The 21,206-nt window shown below is 38.7% G+C and overlaps 1 protein-coding gene across 1 annotated transcript in view; it reads right to left on the bottom strand.

The window, feature by feature from the left end:
• HHIP (hedgehog interacting protein) overlaps positions 1-21,206 on the bottom strand; it is a 183,002-nt gene that overhangs the window by 94,316 nt on the left and 67,480 nt on the right. The window contains exons 6-7 of the mRNA XM_019521838.1: positions 13,558-13,753; positions 2,216-2,372 (exon numbers count right to left, since the gene is read on the bottom strand). Of these exons, the coding sequence (XP_019377383.1) occupies positions 2,216-2,372; positions 13,558-13,753 (353 nt within the window). The remainder of the gene's footprint in view (positions 1-2,215; positions 2,373-13,557; positions 13,754-21,206) is intronic.

The following is a 21,206-nucleotide window of genomic DNA, read 5'->3' as shown; positions in this document are numbered from 1 at the left end:
CCACCCCACCCACCCCAAGAACTAAAATTTGAGAGTCTTGAAATTGTACTACAATGTTACTTATAAAAGGCCAAACAGGTTCTCCCTTCAAATGTACCCAGTCAATGGAAGTAATCTGTGTACATCCAAGAGCATAATTTGGGATTTTATTACTGAGATCTATGGGAAAGTATAACTTGATCTGAGAGAGAAGGTGGGGAGAAGGAGAAAATATGTTAAAAGGAAGGAAAGTTAATATTTTAGGAAAATTTTGCTCTAAAGTAAGCACTGTAAATTCTAACAACTTTAAAATTTAACAAAAGTTGTCACTTAAAATCTTTTTTAAGTGGATGACTTATTTTGGAGCATTATTATTAAATATCCTAATCCAATTTATTCACAACAGTGGAAAATTCAGAAGAGAAAAAATGGAAAGTCCTATACTATATTTATAAAGAAAGAATTTGTTGATAATATATCAACATAGAGAAAATACTTCTGTCAGATGCTATCTACCAGTAGTTACAGAATTCAGGCCAAAATGACACACATGAATAGGGTGACCATATGGGACTACGGGAAATCCAGGACATCCACCACCTCCCAAGTTACTGGCGCAGCTGCAAGTGGAAGCAGAGCAGCATGGTGCACCAGGCAGTGCCTGCCTGCCTGTCTTCCTGACATACCACACCACTCTGCCTCCCCACCAGACTGCACCCAATACCTCTGCAGTTCTGGGATTCTTGCTTTAATCTTCACCAACTGGCCTGTGAAATCTGGGACTATTCCTGGGAAGCTGGGATGTTCAATTACCTTACATATGAATCAAAGAATTGTAGAGAAGTAGGGCTGAAAGGGATCTCCAGAGGTCATCAAATCCAACCTCTGGCCTAAGGCAGGATCCTCCCTATCCAAACCATTGTATACAAACCATAATCTAAACTTTACATAAGACTACTATAAACCCTGACACAACAAAGACCTAACACTGTAACCTACCACAGATAAATCAGAAGAACCAGGGCAGCTAGTATCCTGCTTCTATGAAATGTTGCCAATATATAGATCTCAAGAGATCTCAGGTACAGGGCCACATCCCTTGCTACAGAGGAAGGGAAAACCCCCTGGAGTTCATACCAATCTGACCACAGGGTAAAACTCTTTTCTGACCCCAAATATGGCAATCAATCTGACCCTGAGCAGAGGGGCAGGACCCTGTAGCCAGGAGCCTCTGGCTTTAGTCTCAGCAGGATCATTGGCACCCCCAGTCAAAATCTCCAGTCTTGGCTGCAGCCAACACCCAATGCCTCTGAAGAAATCTTAAAAACACCATGACACATGTACCAGAAAGCAGGGTAGGGGGCAACCAGCAAAGCCCAGAAGCATGGGAAATACCGATAATAGAACATAAACATTCCTACAGACCAACCTCTTCTTGAACACCTCCAGTGATGGAGAATCCACCACTTCCCTAAGCAGTCTATTCCACTGCCTCACTGTTTTAACACTGAAGAAGTTTTTTTCCCAGAAATCCAATCTAAACTTACTTTGCTCCCACTTCAAGCCATTGGTCCACGTCCTTTCTGCAGTAAGTGAGAAAAAGTGTTTTCCCTTTTCTTTATGGCATCCCTTCAAGTACGTGGAGACTGCTATCATGTCTCCTCTAAAGCACCTTTTTCACAAGCTGAACATACCTAGATCTCTCAGCCTCTCCTCATATGACTTGCTTTCCAAGCCTTTTATCATCTTTGTTGCCTGTCTCTGGACCCTCTCTAACTTCTCTGTGTCCTTTTTAAAATGTGGAGCCCAGGCCTGCACGCACTACTCCAGATGAGGGCTAACCAGTGCCAAAGAGAAAGGTACTATCACCTTGTTTATCTTTCCATAGTGCTGCCATCCAGCCAGGTGTCACCCATTTTATATTTGTGTTTTTGATTATTCCTCCCAAGGTGCAGCGCCTTGCATTTATCTGCATTGAACTTCATCCTGCTAGCTCTGGCCCAACTTTACAATCTGTTGAAGTATGTATGAATCATAGAGAAGCCAGGCTCGTAACACACTGTTAGTAACCTAAATACTGAAAAGTCTTAAAGTTCAAATACACTAACAGCAGCAGAAGAAAATAACATCTGGAGCACACAGCTGCTAAGCATAAGCACAGACTGAGCTGATTCACTGTGAAAACCACAAAGATTTGTCAGTTTTTTTAGATTAAACATCATTTATCTTTATGAACCTGCTGATCTCTTCCACTTTGTCATATTCTTCCATCTGGTCCAAATAGTTAGAAGCTGGGCCTCGCACTTGTTTTCTTGGGAAATCTGGAAAGCACAAGCCACCATCTTTTCTTGCATAGTAAAAGCAAAACTCATCAGCTGTTGTTTGGAGAAAACCTTAAAAATGTAAAAGAGCAGAAAAATATTCAGCATATTGTCATATCTGCCTGTTTTGAGCCTTCAAGCTAATCTTCATGTGGGGTATAGTTTGAAGGAAAAAAACCCATTTTTTAAACACAGGTCTATGTTACAGTAAAGATTTTTTTCTGGAATAAATACAGATACATAAATGGCTTTCTTGGGTTAGTCTTTTGACAGCTTTGATTTAAAAGGGATTAAAATGGCAATGATATTGCATGGAACATGGGCATTGAAAGGGAGCCATTCTGCCTTATGTTCAAGTTGTTCAGTAGTTCTCTCCAAAGAAGAGAACTACTAATAAAGCAGAACTTTATTTCTATTCTGTAACTTGTTCAGCCCTATGTTTAATTTTGTCCACTAACATGGGGGAACCCAAAGTCTAATTCCTCAGCCTCCAGCACTTCAAAAAAAGGAGTTCTTCATATTGCTCTGTAGTCTGATGAAAGCAAGCACCAATAGCTTCTATAAGTGATCTTAAGCTGAAAGGAGGTCTTTTGGGTTTGGGGTTTTGAACCAACAAAGAAAAATATGTGGAAATAAAGATCTTCAAGGAAGAGTATTACAGCTCTTGGCATTTTACAAATTTCAAATGACAGCAAGAATATAACCATCTATATACCCATTTCTAGAAAACTTGATCCTTGTTAGCCACATTTGCATCAGAAAGTAGAATTTGGCACTTCATATACGTGTGGGGCTTCTGGTAAGATGTAATAAGAGGCCCTAATTTAAAAATCTTAAAGTTTCCCATGCCTTGCCAGAATAATGAAAAAGGGGAGGTGTATGGGCCAGGACATCACAGCATATACAGAATCCATAATGGTGTGGCGTACTGTAAAGGTTTTATTGGCACTCAGTTGGGATCATCTGCATGTGGCCTCACCACATATGAGTAAGGAACTTGTCTCAGACTCATGCCAATAAAAGCTTTGGCCTGCAACATGTAATTAGAGCTGGTCATGGATTTTTTTTTTTTGACAAAACTGTTTTTTTTGTTGGGAAGTACCAGTTTTTTGAAATTGCAACTTTCTACAGAAACGCATACGTTTCACCAAAACTTTATTTGGGAAACTTTTCATGTCTAGGATGGAATTTCTGGTCAAAATGAATGGGAGAGACAAACAGACAACAAGATTCATCCTGATACAGGTAACAGTTGAATGGTTAGCTTATTTTCCCAGTGGGAGGTAGGAGACCTTGGTTTACATCCCAGTTCCATCTGATTCAGAACAGAGAATTGACTTTGAGTTTTCCACCTCTCAAATGTATTCATAATCATCAGGTAATTAGGTATTTTGTTTTTTCATGAAGGAAAAAAGGAGCCTGTGTTCATTCATATACAGAATGGAAAATTAGTTGAAATCTCAAACATCCTGAAAGAATAGGAAATCCAATTTTCACCCAGCTCTCCTTAGAATTGTGTTTTTCTTAGGTGAATCTTATATTGGGATTCCTCAGGAATCTCCCCTGTAAATATCCTGTTTATTTCAAATAATAAGCTAAAATTTACTTTTGGATTATATAAAATATTTGGAACACATGATAGTGGGTTGTAATACAAAGGTTTGATAGGCATGAATTTGGTATTTTAGTAAATATCAGCTGCAAAGAGCTGGAAAGAGAAAATTGGGAGAAACTGAGATAAATAATTTTCATATGAAACAACTGAAGATGAATCATGGAATGATAAATATCAAAGCGTTGTAGGTATCATGCCAGACTCGAAGGTAATCCAAAATTCTATTCAATTATTTGATATCAACAGGCATAATTTGAAATTTAATAATGTCCTACTCTATGCATCATAAACATTCAACATAAGTATGATGGGGAATTGGAGTTGGAGAATTCAAAAGCTGAATATGTCATTTTATTCAGGTCAGCTATTCTGAATTTGAATGTCATCACTATAACTAGGAGTACATTTTGATCACTGTGTAGTCAGCCTATGTTCATTTCTAGTAACAGACAGATATAAACTCATTTGACAAATACCTTATGGAATTCCCTGTACATATACATAATGTCACAGCTTTATGCCTTTGGTTCTTTTTATTACGATGTATATTTTAGCGTGTATACAAGTATGAATTGTGCTGCACTTGTTTTTGCCATTCAGCAAACCCATCTCTTTCTTCCCTACAAGCACAAGAGATAATCTGAGGTGCATTTGGTAAAATCCTGTTTCTACAAATTGGGGTTTGAGCTGAACTGTAAACACTTTGTGTCACTCAAAGACTAAATGGTTAAGAAATAATGGAGCATCAGTTGTACATTATCAGTGATGTTTTCAAAACTGCTCACCATTGGCCTAATCTACTGCCATTAACTTCAGTGGGAGTGTAATTAAGCCAATGCTGAGTATTTCTGAAAACGCAACTCTTTCCATCTCCCATCTGGCTAAGGTGCTGCCAATGCATAAAAGGTGAGAATTTGGCCACTATGTTGTTCTTGATAAGAAAACAGCTACTTACAGAAATATCTGCTACCATATCTTAGGGCCCTTTTAGACATTCAGGTAAAGGTGTGATAAGATCTGATACATGATCCACAGAATTGCACCTGCTGCCTTGTCACACATGCATAGCAGGAAGCATGACTGTGGGATCCAGCAGCAGATACTGTCACGCCTTATAGGCAGGTACAGCAGGAGCCTGGAATTGCCACCCCAGGCTCCCCCTGCACCAGCAAGTAGAAAGGTCCTGCAGCTGCAAATTCTATAGTTGATAGAACCTGCAGCTATGGCAGCCCTGAGGCACCTCCAGGACCCAAAGTCTACAGCCATGGGACACTCAGTCCTGGCAACTGTAGCCCCCTCAGCTGTGGAAGTTCTAGCCTTGACTACACATGGTGTACCCCTCTGGCTAAAAGCTCTGTCACTTGACCCAGTTCCCAGCCACAGGGGGAGGTCTTGCTACACATGCAAATTAAAGCTGGATTGCAACCAGCTTCAAAGTTATTGCACATTTGCCGGCTCTAATTTTATAGCTGGTTGGAACTTTTATGGTGTGATAGTTAGTTTGTACATGTAGCCAGTCTTAATAAATTGTGCGTTTAACCTTGTAATTGCGGGGTGCATGTAATGTGTTGTAGGGGCCTTATATATAGACATACAGACTGGTTGAATAAAGAAATAATTATACTGCATATGGGGGTCAAAAATCTGCAGTATTGTTCTATTCCCCTGTCTATTGTATCCATTTATTGTCTCTTGTCTTTTGCTTGGATTGTGAGGACTGACTTTTTGTTTATACTTGTACAGCATGTAGAGCACAGTCAGGCCTTGTTCCATGACTGGAACTCCTAGGACATTTATAGATGTGCTCTGGGAGGTGGGGAGGTTGGGGGATGGTGTGGATGCTTTAATTAGGGTGGCTCTGAGAGCCACCCTAATTAAAGTGCTTGCAGTGTCATGTGCATTGGAGTCCCTGTGCTGAAAAATGGTGGGGGTGCTTTAACTAAAGCTCATCAAACCAGAGTTAGTTTAAAGCGCCCCACCACCATTTTTCAGTGTGGGGACACTGATACATATGATGCTGGAGTCTGCTGGAGCACTGTAATTACCTTGCTCCAACAGACTCGATTAATCGTGCTGTAATTACAATGCGTCAGAGCAGCCTCTCTGCATGTGTATAGGCACCCCTAGACACCAGGGTAACATCAATTGTAAATAGTAATTTTGTTCATTTTGTAGTGAAATATATTTGCCACTGATTTTTCTGAGAGCTGACTAAAGACTACAGAGTTTGGCCTTCTGTGAATTTCTGTAGCTCTTACTATGTTTTTAAAGAACCATACGTGTCATTACCAATTTCCTACCAATTGTAGGAGTGTTGACACAGCAATGACTGTACTCACACAGAGAAAACCTCAAATCACAGAGGAAAGACAAAATGTAAAGTAACGGTACTGTACACTTCGAAGTTTTGCACAGGCCTGTATTTGACATACTTTGCAGAATTACTGTCCTGAAAACAAGAATCATACTGTCCGTGAGTCATATGGGCCTTTCAATCAAGGAAAAAAAATTAAGAGTTTCTGCGTTATCAGGGTTTTAGAAGGAAGAGGAAGTTGCATGATTCAAAGCTGTATGCACATAGAATGTTTCTCTGATCCCAGATCCAGTGCTCATCTCTAATCTCTATTGACCTACATTTGCGATTCAACTCTCCCACTCAGTTGATGTAGTCTTCACTAAACACCACTCACTGGTCTTACCATCACTGGATTATCCATCTAACAGTACTTTGTCTCCCCCAGTATCACTCATCCTTTCTTTTCTTTTACCTTTCTACTAATTCTTTACTGTCTCAGTCCATCAAAATCCACAATAGAGCTAGTGGAGAAAACTGGGACAAATTTCAGTGGCATTTTCTCAAATTTTTTACTATTTTTTTCAATATTTTCAATGGCCAAAAATCATGTTTTGGTGAAACTGTCATCCAGACTTTAAAATCTGAAAAAATTATCGAATTTAGTCCATGGCATTTTTTCTGCAGTAAGGGAAGAATTCTGTTTCCCTTTGTGCACCAAAATGGCAGTTTTCTAGCTGTTTAAGTGGTGTTTTTGGTACTTACATACAGGTTGCATTTCTATTATCCCTTCAGCATGAGTTCGTAAGTGTGCATACATAGACTGAACATTGCACAATAGAAGACTATACACTAGCCAGGCACATAGGTGACTGTGTACATGTGCCCACTATATACCTGGTGTACTTGTAAGTGTGTGAGAGTCACAAAAACGTAGGTGGCTAGAGCCTACATCTCTGACTTTCCAGGAGTGTGATAACCACCATGACACAGGTTAGGCATTATTTAATCTATTCTCTAGAGCACTTTTTGAAGCTGGCAGGATCAGGAGGAAGAGCACAAGCTGTAGAATGTATGCTTCAGTGAGATGCTTGCTGCTCTTGAAGGAAGTAGGCCCTGGATTCTAGCCTGATCCTTGCATCTAATGGGGCAAAAACTTACATGTTGCTCTCCATCTATTTTATCCAATGACTATTAAATGCAAGGGCCAGTTTCAAAAGGAGCACTGAAGGTGAGGTTGGATAATGCTTAACCTGTAGCATAGTGTTGTTCTGGGAAGTCAGAGAAATATAAACTTAAAGCCCCTCCAGTCAAAGGGAAACAAGAACCGAAGTGTCCTGCTTCCTGGCTAGTGGACTTAACCACTCAGCTATTAGAGATAAAACATGGAAGGCTGTCTTCCATTTTTTCTAGGACTTATACTCAGGTATGGACATACATAACCACATATGTGCCTGACCATGGCAAAGCCTACTAGGCACGTTCAGTTTACATGTGTCCACAGTGCAGGGGTAATAGAATCAAAATGGGTGTGTCTACACATGCTTTTATGCACACACAGGCTTAATGTGCATTAGCTTAATGTGCATTAAGGTGATTTAGGTGCGCGTCTACACATGTACATGCTAAGGCACATTAACGCATGTGTGCAGACCAACTTGGGACTTAAGTTCGCTAATGCAACTTAGCTATTCATGCATAAATTTGATACCTGCTTTATGCAGGTATCAAATTTAGGCTCTAATAGCATAACATTGCCATTTTAAGGCATGTTAAGTATTTGCATGTGTAGACACATGCCCTTAATGTGCCTTAAATTGGGCTAATGTGCATTAAATGTGCATGTGTAGACATGTCCAATCTATATGTAAGAGCCAAATTATCACTATATGGCTAGAAAACTGCTACTTAAGTGCACAAAGGGAAATAATATTCTGCCATAAGTTCCCCCCATGCTCTTCAATTTTGTTTTTTTATCCATTGCCTTAGTTTTTGTCTCTTTTCAATATGAACTTTCTATCACACATAATTTCTTTTACCTTTTTCCTGTTGCAAGGTTCACCCAGCAAACTCTCAGCCCTGCCTGCTCTCACCAACTCTCCTCTGTTGCTGCAGTCATCCAGCTAAGTACCGATGGCAGTTTCACTCCTGCAATTTTGTCACTTTTCTGCCATCACAGTTCTCCAGTCAATTCTACAGTTGCAAAATTGCAATCACTACTGCCTCTTTTCCAGTTTTGACCACTTCATCCTTAAACTTTTTCTTTGCTCTGACCTTCTTTACTCAAGATTGCAACAATGCCAACAAAATATGATGGGACCCCTGCCCTAGTACTTCTTATGTCCAATCCCTGGTAATGCTCTACTCCAACCTTTTTAAGCACAAGATCACTTTTTGAATTAAAATGCAACCCAGGATCGATCTACTGCTGCATGGAGCCGGGGCAGAGCTGTGATCCCCTGCCTGCGCACCCCTGTCCAGAGCATGCAGGCTACAAATTGTGGCTCTGCCCTGGCTCTGAAGCAAACTGCCCCCATCCCAAGTTCCCAATGGCTCCAGAGCAGCCCCCTGCGCTGCTCTGCCACATGCATTGCCAGTGTGGCTCAGGCTGGTCTCAGTGACAACCCCAGCCTGAGCTTTCTTGTGCAGGTGTGGCTGGGGTCTCCATGGAGACTGACCTAAGCCATGAGAGCAGGGGCTGCTGAGAAACAGAGTCCAGCTGCTGGTCAGATCAGCCTTTTTGCCTATCCCTGTTTTATGCCTAACTGTATCTTGAAAAAAAAACGATGGGGGACTGAGACTGAGATCAACTGTCAGAGGCTCCTCGATCAACCAGTCGATCATGATCAACTGTCTGGTGACTACTGCTCTACTTTATCACCATTACCAGCACTGAGATTCTTGGCTCGCTCTCCTTTTCTGACCACTCCAAGTACCCAAGCAAGCCTATGCCATATGCTCTCATGATCCCCATCATTCCCACTCTCACCTTAAAATTGTTCTCTTTTTCAGATCCTTCACAATAAGGTTTTGCCCTTCAACTCAACCTTTGCTCTAATGCTTATATTCTCTCTTCAGTCATTCATTTCCAAGTTCCCTAACATGCCATTTACAGCTGTTGTCTGGAATTTCTCTCTTCCAGGTCCCCCCTAGACTCCTCTAGACACCTTCTGTCAAAGATGATACCAGCCTATGGAGAAAGTAGGAAGAAAGCATACTGTCCCCATTTATCTTGGCCCATGCACAGCATCATTTAGTTCATTGACTTTAGTTAAGCTACACTTATCTATACCAGTTGGATAAAGGCCCATTGCCTTTATTTCTGTTACTTATTCTTGAGATTGAGAATACAGTTTTACATTGGGTAAATGATGCATAATTCTAGTTTCCTGTGATTTTCTTGCTTCATAATCAAGGACTTTGAAAAGTTTCTCAAGCTATAAGGGAATATATTTTTGCCATCATAGGTAAAAATATTGACAAAACCACATTCACTTCTCTCCTCTCATCTATTGCTAGCATCATGGAGATGATTCCAGGTAGTTGTTCTTTCTGATAAAAACTTTAGGGGTTATCAGGGGAATTCCGCCACACAACCTACTCCCCAATTCCAGTCATTTTTCAGATGATGGTAAATGGTCTTTTTCCATCACAAACACACGTGCACACATTAAGTATCATCGCATACATGCAACAGCAACTGAGAGTGGCATTGTTGCAGCCTATGCAATTGAGAGAACATAACAACTCCTTATGGATTTTTGTTTAAATCTCTAGTACCTGACTTCTGATGCCATTTGGTTTGGGTGCCATTAATTTGGTTTAAAACAATCCATATGTAGAGTCTAGCTTTCGTAATATTGGAATATGGATTCACATACAATCACCTTAACGCACTTCTATTTAGAACAAGAACAGTGAGGACAATGGAGCAGGTAGGTTGTTGAATACCTACTAAGGTTGCTGTGCTTTCACACTACCATTTTATGGGTGCTTTAGAAGTGAAAGAAAATGTAAATTTTAATTCAAAGGGACATATGTTCCCCTTATCTGGGGAGCTCTTTAGATTGGCTCCTAGATTTTGGCAAAAAGCATGTGGGTTGGGAAGGGAATCAACTCTTCAACTCCTGCAGCTGATGTGAAACTGCTCTGTGGCTGCTCCTTCAGCTCAAGCTGCAACAGCACTTTTGGTCTTGATGTACCTTTTGGCAGTAAGAAGGAAGAACTTGAGAATAGGTTTAGCACTAGAATATCTTGTGCTTCTTTTAGCCTTCCATTTTCCTGCCCACTGCATATGGCTACCCCAAAATCCTTCCCTTGGCTTTGCAGAGCAGAACACCATGGCTGTGGACAAGGGATAGGTTTGTTTCTCAGTGCGTGCAGCTTTTATTAGTTCTGTCCTTGACTGAAGGAAGAATAGTTTCCCTTTTATTTATTTAGCTATATCTGCTGCCTAGCAAATGCTAGACACTCCCATCATAAGATCTAAGAGCCTCTTCCAAAACATAAAATTCACAATAATTGAATAAATTACATTACGCTCATGTACCTTCAACAGTCATTTACTGAGCTTCACTGAGTTTAGTCATCTGGGATTAAATAAGAATTTTACCATTACACCCTCGTGTGGTATATGCCTGTACAACTTTTAAAAATATTCTTTTTATTCATCTTACTATTTATTTCTGGACTTGTACAAAAGTAGGAAGAAGAGACTTGAGCCTTCATTTTCTGGGCATTTAACCCTCTTGCCAAGCTGAATGGGAAATCTGGATGCAAAAAATGCTATCTCATGCTCATAATTTGTATAAAAATAGATACCTAAATGAACCAGGAACCCAGAGCTAAGCCCTTACCAATATTTTTTACTTTGTAGATGGGAAAAGAACTATAAATGGATTTCCAGAGTAAGTCAGTTATAAAGGTATTCAGAAAACAAATATAAAATTTCTTGAACATTGCAATGAGTGTTTTTGTTAAAATTTAATTTCTAGAAAAGTTGTTGACCAATCATGTTACTCAATCATTTCCTACTTCAGAATAAAAGCACTTTTTCGGGTTAGCAAGCTCCTGTTTTGTAGATCAGTATGAACTATTCCCATCTTTCAGAAGAGGAGAAATTGAGTTTCCAAGGGTTACAGTGAGTTACAGGTAGAATCTGGATTAGGGCTTAAGGCCTCTAGTTCACAGCTCTTCCCCCATTCCTCCAAGCCACATGAAATTAAACTCTTTTCTTCAATCATGTTTGTAAAACTTTCAAATTGGATATGCAGATTTCACAGCTGGATTATAATATTCAAATGAACTTTAATTTACATATATATTTTAAAAGACACTCTAGAATTCCATTGGTCATTTCCCTAGGAGTGGATCTGAATCTCAGGACTTTCAGGAAATAATAATATAGGTTGCAGTAATCATTCTTCCAACCAGATCTATTTACGTTATTTGACATAAGTGTGCAACAATTTGTTGTTAGTTTCTCTTACTTTCAGACATATCTAGAATAATTATTAGCATCTGATTGATCTGGGAACAATCCTATTCTAGTGGATACTAAAGCATGTAAGCTCTTTCCTGCAAAGCATAGTGCTCTGTCCAGTGCTAAAGTTATGCTTTCATCTGGTTATCTTTCAAGACAACCTGGGTGGTCACAAAAAGCACTTGACATCTTGATGCACTTCAGCAGTTTTACATATACACAAACTTTGTAGAAAAATAAATTTGTCATTCGTCACCACATATGTTGATCTGGGGAGTGAGGTTCCTGTGGCTGTAGCTCCTGTGCTTCTCAGCTTATTCTCTCTCCCTCCTTCCCCCCTTCTTCTCTTTAACTTTTTTTGTTTTTTGCACTCTATAGAATATTTTCCTTAGAATTTCATGGAAGGAGGACAATCTATACATTTGTCAAAATATGCTCACCTTCTTCGTTAGTTACAAACTTATGTTAAAAAAAAGTCCTTGTGGTGGCATCTAGCATGGGACAAACATTTAGAATATCTAATCTGTTATCACTGCTCAGCAGGCAGTCTTGGCAACTATGATCTATTCTGCTTTGCTTTGGGGAATGTGATAAAGAGCAAGAAACAGCTGGCTTAAGAAAGCCATAGAAACATCTCTGTAGTTTATAAAGACAGTAATAATATTTTCATATTTGAATGAGTTTAGATACATGTTAAACCACACCAAAGGGAAAAAGCAACTCAATTCAAAATGTTTTCTCAAGTCAATAAGAGAACACTACAAAAAAAAAGCCTTGCACCCCTGGGAGATCAAAGCAAACAAGTACGTACTGTTATAAGCTATTAAGGAACACTGTTCCAAATCCACTTCACTTAAAACCACCCCTAATACTCAGTCCTGATGTTTTGTGTTATACTTTTAAAGAAATATCATGTTATGAATTATTATTCACAAGTTTCAGTTTTTTGTGTTCTTAACTCAAATCTGTGACATTATTTTCTACCAAATTGTTTCTCAAAGTTATCCTGGTTTAACCTTTTTCTACTGTGACAATATTATTTATAACTGTTGTTTTGATACAGATGAAGGAACAGTTTAAGAAAGGGCAGTCTTAAATGTCAGGGATGTAGTACTGTAGATGCCAAAGATGCTGCTTTTTGAGGGCCTTTTTTAATCTCGGGCCATGTTGATTCATTATAAAAGTGATATTAGATGTTGTGTGATCCCTTTAGACACTGTGGAACAAATTCTGGTTTGGTTATGCCCAGGTAGGCTCCACAGACTGTGTGTTAGATTCAGCTAAGGACAGAATTTGATTGTTAAAAGTACAATAGAACTGATTCAGTGACCACTGAAGTCAATGGAAAGGCTTCATTGATTTTGGTGGGCGTTGAATGCATATGTTTAAAAACAACGTATAATACCATCAGACCAGGAAAGGACACTTAATGTTCAACATCCTTGTATTATCTATAGAGGAGGGCTTCTCTTGCCTGCCCCCCACCCTTTTTTTAAAGTAGCACATCAGTCAGCATAGTTTTTGGACTGTTGGCTAGTTGCTTACATTCTATGGATGAACATATGAAGGATGCAGTAGAAGCAGTAACATTCTGGAGACTTTGAAAACTACAAGAATTCCCAGGGGACTTCCTGGTACAATTAAGAGGAGGCTGGGAAGAAAAAAAACTCCAAATATTTATTTTAATAGGAAAGATTCCCCCATAAGAAGGTCTTGATCCTGCTGCCCTTGCTCTGGAAACCCCTGTTGATGTGAGTGGAGATTTTGCACAACTGAGGACTGCAGGATCAGATCAATGGTCTCTTAGGCAACATCAAGCATTTAAATGTAGACATCTTTTAGTCCAACATTTTGTTATAGGTTTTACCTGGTATGTGACCTCTGCAAGTATAAAAGAATTCTTTACAATAGTCTTTGCACAGGTAGGGAAGAACTAGTTCTCTTTCAGATGTTTCCCCTTTCTCAGGTGAATGGAATAGATTCTGAGCATATGGTGAGCAGTGTGCACATTTGATTTCCTCCAGTAGCTTCATACATTCTGTGTTGTTGGTAACAGAAAATATCTGCAAGCCACAAACCAGAGACAAATAAACACATTACCTATTTCCCTGTCTTAAACAAAAAGATTCTTTCAAATAATGTAAGTAGATCATGCCAACTTAATCAGCAGTTATTTAACATTACATTTGCATCACATTTTAGGTCACCATGTTAGAAGAATCAAGTGCAGAAAGCATTACTATAAAAGAGAATTAATTACTTGTGCAACAACTCATAAGATTTTTGTGGACTACACAACTGCTTGCTTCTCTTCCCAAGTGAAAAAAATAATTTACTCAGATTATTTTATGGACTCATCTCTTCAAGCTGTTAGTCATGCCAGTATTTCTGGAAATCAGCAGTAATACTCACATGAGTAAATATTACTTCCATAGGCATGCAGCTGTAAGAGCAAGCCCTATTGTCCACTTCCCTTATAGGTGATGGTGAAAAACACAACTGTCAAGTCAAAGTAAGATATATACACAGCCACCATAAAAGTTGTCCAAAGATTTAAAACTAAAATTCTAATGTCAAAAAACTTTAGAAGAACAATACTCAGGTGTCCGTGAGATATGCATGTTTTGAATTATATTGTGATCTTGCTACTGAAAATCAGTGGAGTTCTCAAAGGTCATTCTCCGGATGCCTTGGTATTCTTTCCACTTTTCAGTACCATAATATTAATTACATTCTCAAGTGGAAGCTATTTGTTGGTGGAAAAATAAATACATTTTCAGTGATTTCTATTCATAAGAAATTAAAAAGTTTAAATGTTCTTTAATGTCCTGTTGGCCCTATAATTCAATTTAATGTTGTCTTGAGAAAAGAGCATTTATTATTATGCATAGTACTTACTTGAAGCATACACCATGCTTGATAATGTGTATAAGTAAATACAGGAGCCTAGGGAATGTCATACCAGCATACCATGAAAAATAAATGTTAATAGAAAACAGCATGTCCTTTTCTATTGGTCTTTAAACGTTATGTGCTGTGTTACCCATTGTAAGCCACATGGTTTGCTTTTTGATCGTTCATTCCCAAAGCATAGGATGGGTCAGTCTAGACCTCACTGGGTGCATCTAAACATCCAATTAATGTGAAGCAATAAACTCAGGCTCATATTGCACTGGAGTTTATTGCTCCTGGACACTGCAGCACGTTGAGCCAGGTTGGAGCAGCCTCAGCTGGCAGGGGACACAGGGGATCAGCCTGCTAGCCCAGGGCTGCTCTGACCCAACTCAACATGATGCGGAGGATCTGGCTGGGGCATGAGGATGGTCCAGTGTGGGACTAGCTGCCAGGCAGCCCCTGCACTGAAACACCCTCATGTCCCAGCCGGCACCATCAGTGTTTACACATGCATTGCTGTTCACTAAAAAATACTGCTATAGGAAAGTACTTATGTTTACTTGTGTTAGTGTTTAGAAGTACTATCCTATGGGGAAGTTAATTAGTTTCCTGTGACCTGATAGGGCTGCCCATGTAGATACTGAGACTGTACTGCAGAGCTATTTAGGCAGCTCCACAGTAAATGTCTCATGTAGATACACCCACTGATGCTTATATGAGTTGGGTGCTTTCTGAACATACGGCTTAGCATTTCATTATTCATGTTTGTTAATGTAATAAAAAATTCTAATGTAAAAACTATTTTAAAAAATTTAAATGACAGCAGTGCAAATATAGGATATCCTCTTGCTATTACTGTGCAAGTTTTTCTAGCTCAAGATTAATCATCACAGTTACCATTTTGGACTCTAAAAGCACTCTATAAAATAATCCAACACTGTTTAGACATTTATTGAAAATGGTTATAGGTAAATTAAATAATTCAATAGGCAGTGCTTTTTTGGCCCATAATTTGATCATGATATCTCATGGATGGCCTGTCTTCTAGTATGTCCTAATTTAGTAACATAATTTTGAACTTGCTACAGAAGAGTGGGAATCACATAGACCCTGCTTGAAAAATGTTTTTTAAAAACACTTTTCTGTTGTTTTAAATAGCTAAATATGGCATCCAATATACTACCAATAGCAAAATACTTCTAAAATTATGTAAAATAGTAAATGAAGCAATCCATATTTAAAATAGTCCTGTATCATATCAAATGGTCATTAGTGAGTTAAGACAGCATTTCTCAAGCATTTTGAAAATCAAAATCCTATTCAGGAACAGGAAATTAATTGTGTTTCCTTTTAGCCCTGCTGTATGTTATCAAAAGACCGTTCAATGTGAGTGGTTACTTAGAACAGTCCTATTGGCTTCAACTGCACTAGTAATGTATGTATAACAATATTTAGCTTCTATCCTTATTCTGCTCTCAGACTGAATTTTCCCAGACTTAATTCTGTAGAATCAGGCCATAAGCATTCTGTTTTCTCTGCATTCTTCTTATATCAATCTCAGCACTTTCCAAAAATGTACTGAGTAAGAATACTGAGGGTAAAACCAGATGTCAGATTTCTCCCAGGGCAAAAGTGTTTTAACCAGGCATCCTAGAGCCCTGCAAACCCATTGTCCCACTTTAAGTACTGGTGAAGTATCAGAGATAATGCTTTTTCTCAGAACGATCCTGGATAATTTGAGTGAATTGTCATTTATTTTAGGGACAAACTAAGTGTGAAAAGGACTTTACTGCTCCCAGGTTTTGACTGATTATCAGAACCACTTCAAATGCAACATCTGCTTTTACCAGAACGATTGTCATGTGTGGTTCCTGTTTTCTCTGTCTGCTGTCCTGTTTCCAGAAAAAGAATTATGTGACCAGTGGAGCATTGTGTTTTGGTAGGTGTTTGTTATGGTTTTTTAAAACCTATATGTTGTTTGGTGTTTATATTGGAGGAAACAGGTGAAAGAAGTCTTTCTTGCACTTGGAGCAGAGATTTTGAGGTGAGTGGTGTTTCTTAATTCCAGGGGCATTTCATTCCATAGTCTCAGACTAGTTTCCCAGAAAGCTCTGTCAACCCCAGGAAAATTTTGCTCTTGACAGTTCTTTAGTTGACAGAGCAGCAGACTTGCTGACCACAGTCTTCATCCCAAAGGTTCAGATGTTAATATATGTAGGATCCAGGCCTTTAAGCACCTTGAAGATAAGAACTGAGACCTTGAAGTTCACTTGATATTCCATAAAAAGCCAGTGTAGAAAAAGGAGAGGTTGTATATGCTCACAGCTATCCATGCATTCTGCACTAGTTGGAATATTCTAAGGACTGACAGATTCATGTTCAGCTGTAGTCCAGACAGGAAGTGAAAAAGTCAGGAGGTCATTGTCAGCCAGAATGGAACGATGTCTTCCAGGCAACCATAAATAATAGAAAATGTTAGTTTTGAATGACGCTTGTAAGACTAGGAGCTTAATATCAGGAAGCATGAGCAATCCTAAACTGCATACTGGATTGGCCAATTTCATGTCTGTGCTTTCCATCAAAGGAAATTGCACTGTAGCTGCAAACTCGTCAAAATATTTTCTTCTGTCTGCCAGCATCACCTGTCTTGCTAAGGCCCAGTTTCAACTAATTGTTCTCATTTGTGAGATGGTCTCACTCAAGCGTTAGGTTTTCATTGTGATAATGGTATAACTGTATGTGGTGAAACATCAATAGGTAATGCAACTGGTGAATACTGAGTTTGTTTACTGAATTAACTCCACTTATGATGCAAATGCATTGCTATAGTTCTATTGGATGTGCCCAGGGAAAAAACATAAAACCATCAAAGCTATTTCATTTTTCCTGGTGGAAATTTATCTTAAATTGTCCAGATGTACATAAGCAAGAAATACTATGTTCCATTTTAATAGCTAAGGCTAAACTAAAAAGATCCTAATCCTCCCAGTCAGTTGCCATCTATTAGAAGTTTGATGTTAGACTACAGGAATTTACTTCCTCCCACAATTTTGAGAATGTCATTTGGTCCTTTAGTAGCTAATCAGAAGATTAAGGAATTGGAGTCAATACATTTTCTGAAAATCAGATGCAGTCTTCCTACTGGTCAAATATAGGAGAATGGCAACGCTTTGCTCTATGTGAGGTCTGAAGTATATTTGAAGGGCAACCAAGTCATCATTCCATTTTTGGTTTCAATAAATGAGTAGTTTTACTGAAGGAAACTGAACAGGTTTAGTCCAAAGCTGAAATATTGTTTTGGATGTAGGATGTTTGGTAAACATTTAAAAATGACCTTTGCCTTTTAAATTGACAATGTCTTTGGCCTTTTAAAGAGTTGTAAATTAATATCCTGTTTCAATTTTTAAAAGTTATATGTGAAACCATTAATAGCAGTGGTTTAAACAAAATATGCTGTGGAAAATATGTAAAACTTCCAAACATTTATTGCAACATGCCTACTAATGATTATGCCTGTTGCTGACTAATTTACAACATCTGTAAGATCATCCTTTAATCTCTAGCCACAGGAAAGAAAGACAGAATAAAGGTAAGATAAATATTGGAACATGAGGGAATGTGCAGCCTACAAAATTAGTTTATCAAGAATAAAAATAGTGGAAACAAGAAGAAACAAAAGGAAGACTCAATAGGCAAAAATGCTTTAAATCTAATATAATCATCTGTTTTGCATATGCCGTGGTATTTTATTTGGAAAAAATAGCTGGGTTTGATGTAAGAGAAAATATATGACAGTGAATTAAGACACTGCATTAAAATGTATTTGGTATAAGAGCATTTATGTCTAAAATTATGTGCCTACAAGATTGTTCAGCTGTTGGGTTGAACATATGCTTCTTCTGTACTATACTGCTAGATTATGTCATTAAAGAGTTCAGTTTCAATTTTAGGCTAATATGTAAATAGATCATTGTACCAAGGCAGCTGTTAAAGGGACCCCAAGATGAGTTATTTGTTTAGTTGGATGTGTTCAACAATAGCCTTTGTTCCTGAAAGAGCCAGAGCAAACAAATGATTGTAAAAGGACACACTTGAAAACAATTACTTTTCACCCATTCCTTGACAGCCTTGGTTGGGAAACCATCTAAGGTAAGGAGGACTTCTGTGCTTGTCTGGCTGTGAGCAGACTTTTAGAAACTCTGATATTACAATATTTGATTTGGCTTTACTGACTCTAATGATAAATAGGAGGGTATTCCACAAAGCTAGAAGACAAAGAGTTAAATATCAACAGCATTTTGCAAATATGTCATCGAGACAGTGGAATGTTACATTGACTTGTTAAGGCAGTGCTCGCCAACAGGACTAGTAGTATTTTCATTGTAAATACAGATCAGTAATGTGATCATAAAATTCTCAGAGTATCTCAGCAAGAAGTTAATTTGAAGTTTAAAATGTCTACTGAGCATGCTCAGTAATTATTTGAAACGCCCCCACTCCCCTTAAAATTCTTAATGCTTACATTCCTATTTATGTGATAGCCCCTTCATCCTGTGGATTAATATTTAACACATTTCTTCTATATAACATCAGATCTTTTTTGTAATTTTTATACAACAGTGTAGAAAATGGGGTTTTGTAAAAATTCTGTCCAAGTGTTTTGTATGATAGATCTGTAATGTCTCCTATAGAAAGGTCACTGCCCCCTATCCATAATGTCTATACATGACATGAATTTTGGAAATTGGTCCTAACATGATAAAACAGAAAGGGCCATAACCACCAAGATGTTTTTAATGGGTGAAGAATGTTGTTTTATAAACTTGTAAAATAATATGCATTAACAAGTGTAAATCTGTATTTATAAAGAAGTTTTTAATATCTAAAAATACATAGAATGGCACACCAGGTAAAAAAAAAAATCCGCTTCAATGATATTTTTCTACCTTTCATTATGAAGAAGGGAGTTAAATAAAAGATATATTTAAGTATTGTGAAGAAACTAAAACCTACAATAGCCAGGAAATTCAAAATTGACTGAAACTCCATCCTTGATTCGCTATATTGAACCCAGAGGTCTCCAAACAGTGGGTGATTTCACATAGCATATGTGTTGCAATACTTACATATTCTTAACGGGGTGAGTTAAGGATCTATTCTTTTAGTCCTTACTCTGGCTTTTATGCATTTGAGCTAGACTCAAAGTTGTTTGCATGTAGTTATTTTGGAGCTTAATTCAGTTATCACGCAGGAGCTTAATGACACAGCCTTTGGACAACATGAAGATATATATCTGCCCTGAATCTCAAACTACTGCTGCATATGGTATGAATAAAGAGAGATCTGCAGCTGAAAACCTGCAGTAAGATAGTTCTCACTCGTCTGGGAATAGAGGGGATAGGACAAATGCTCCCTCAAAAGGCATGAACATTTGGACAGAGCTGGGGACTGAAGGAGAATGATGTTCTCCAGTTTCACCCATTAGTGAACCAACTAACAAACACAATGGTGTTGTTGTTATTCTTTTGCCATAAGCAACAGGACTCTGTGTGTGGGCAGCAGTTTAGTGGGGAGGAGGATAAGTCGACCCCTTTTTGTCCTATTGATTTTTTCCTATTTGCATGACTTGAGCAAATTAAATGATGCAATATGGCTTTTTGTTACAAAACAAAGTGAGAGATACCACCCAGACACATATGTTGATTCGTAGAAGCTGTTTACATGAGAATGGGGTGAAATCTACCGTGAACTGAGCATAAAAATTCGATTCAGGCTGGCTATTTTTTTTTTTATTATGCTTGGGCCAGCAAGACTGAAACACAAGTTTTCCAAGAGTCTCTCAGACCTTGACAACTACAGTGCTGTAACTGAAGAATTCTTAATTAAACCTAAAATGGGGTGGGGAGGGGGGAGAAGGAAGACACCTGATTGTTTATTTCACGTGCAGTGATTCTTAATGACATTATTCAGCAATTTCCCTCTCCCCCTGGACACTGGAGGCAAGGTTGATTTTCATTGCCCTGATTCTTCCCACCTCTGCTCCCCACCCCCCTGAAAAAAAAAAAAGAAAGCCTCTGCAGAGTGAGGCATGAGCAGGTTGGGAAGTCTCAGCCACCACCCTGGTGAACACACATTGCTTAAATGCAATTGTTTAACACACCAGCTGCTGCTGTTCCAGGCATCTTGAAGTTAGGCAATGCCAGGCAGAGTGAAGACCCATATCCGGCCCGAGAAATCAGTGGTTAGGAAACAATCTTTAGGCCAGAGACCTTTTACCCTGGAGGCTCTGCTGGAGCCGCTTGCTTGCAGCTGATGGACGGAAGCATGTGTTCACTCAAGAGCCGGGAGATCAGAGAGTTGTGATGCACCAGCCCCAGCTCCCATCCAAATAATAATGACAATTACAATAATACTAATACTACTACTATTAAGACACCTTTCCTGACCAAACATAATGTGGAGAAGAGAAAACTGAGGGAGAGACTTGATAGATTTTATAGCCAACTACCTGAAGGGTGGTCCCAAAGAGGATGGAGCTAGACTGTTCTCAGTGGTGGGAGATGACAGGAGCAATGGTCTCAAGTTGCAGCAAAGGAAATTTAGGTTGGGTATTGGGAAAAA

Source organism: Gavialis gangeticus, unplaced genomic scaffold, assembly GCF_001723915.1.
Source record: "Gavialis gangeticus isolate Ggan-Ray unplaced genomic scaffold, GavGan_comp1, whole genome shotgun sequence".
Classification (NCBI taxonomy): domain Eukaryota; kingdom Metazoa; phylum Chordata; order Crocodylia; family Gavialidae; genus Gavialis; species Gavialis gangeticus.
The sequence above is the reverse complement of the archived record's forward strand: the minus strand, read 5'-3'. Positions and strand labels throughout refer to the sequence as shown.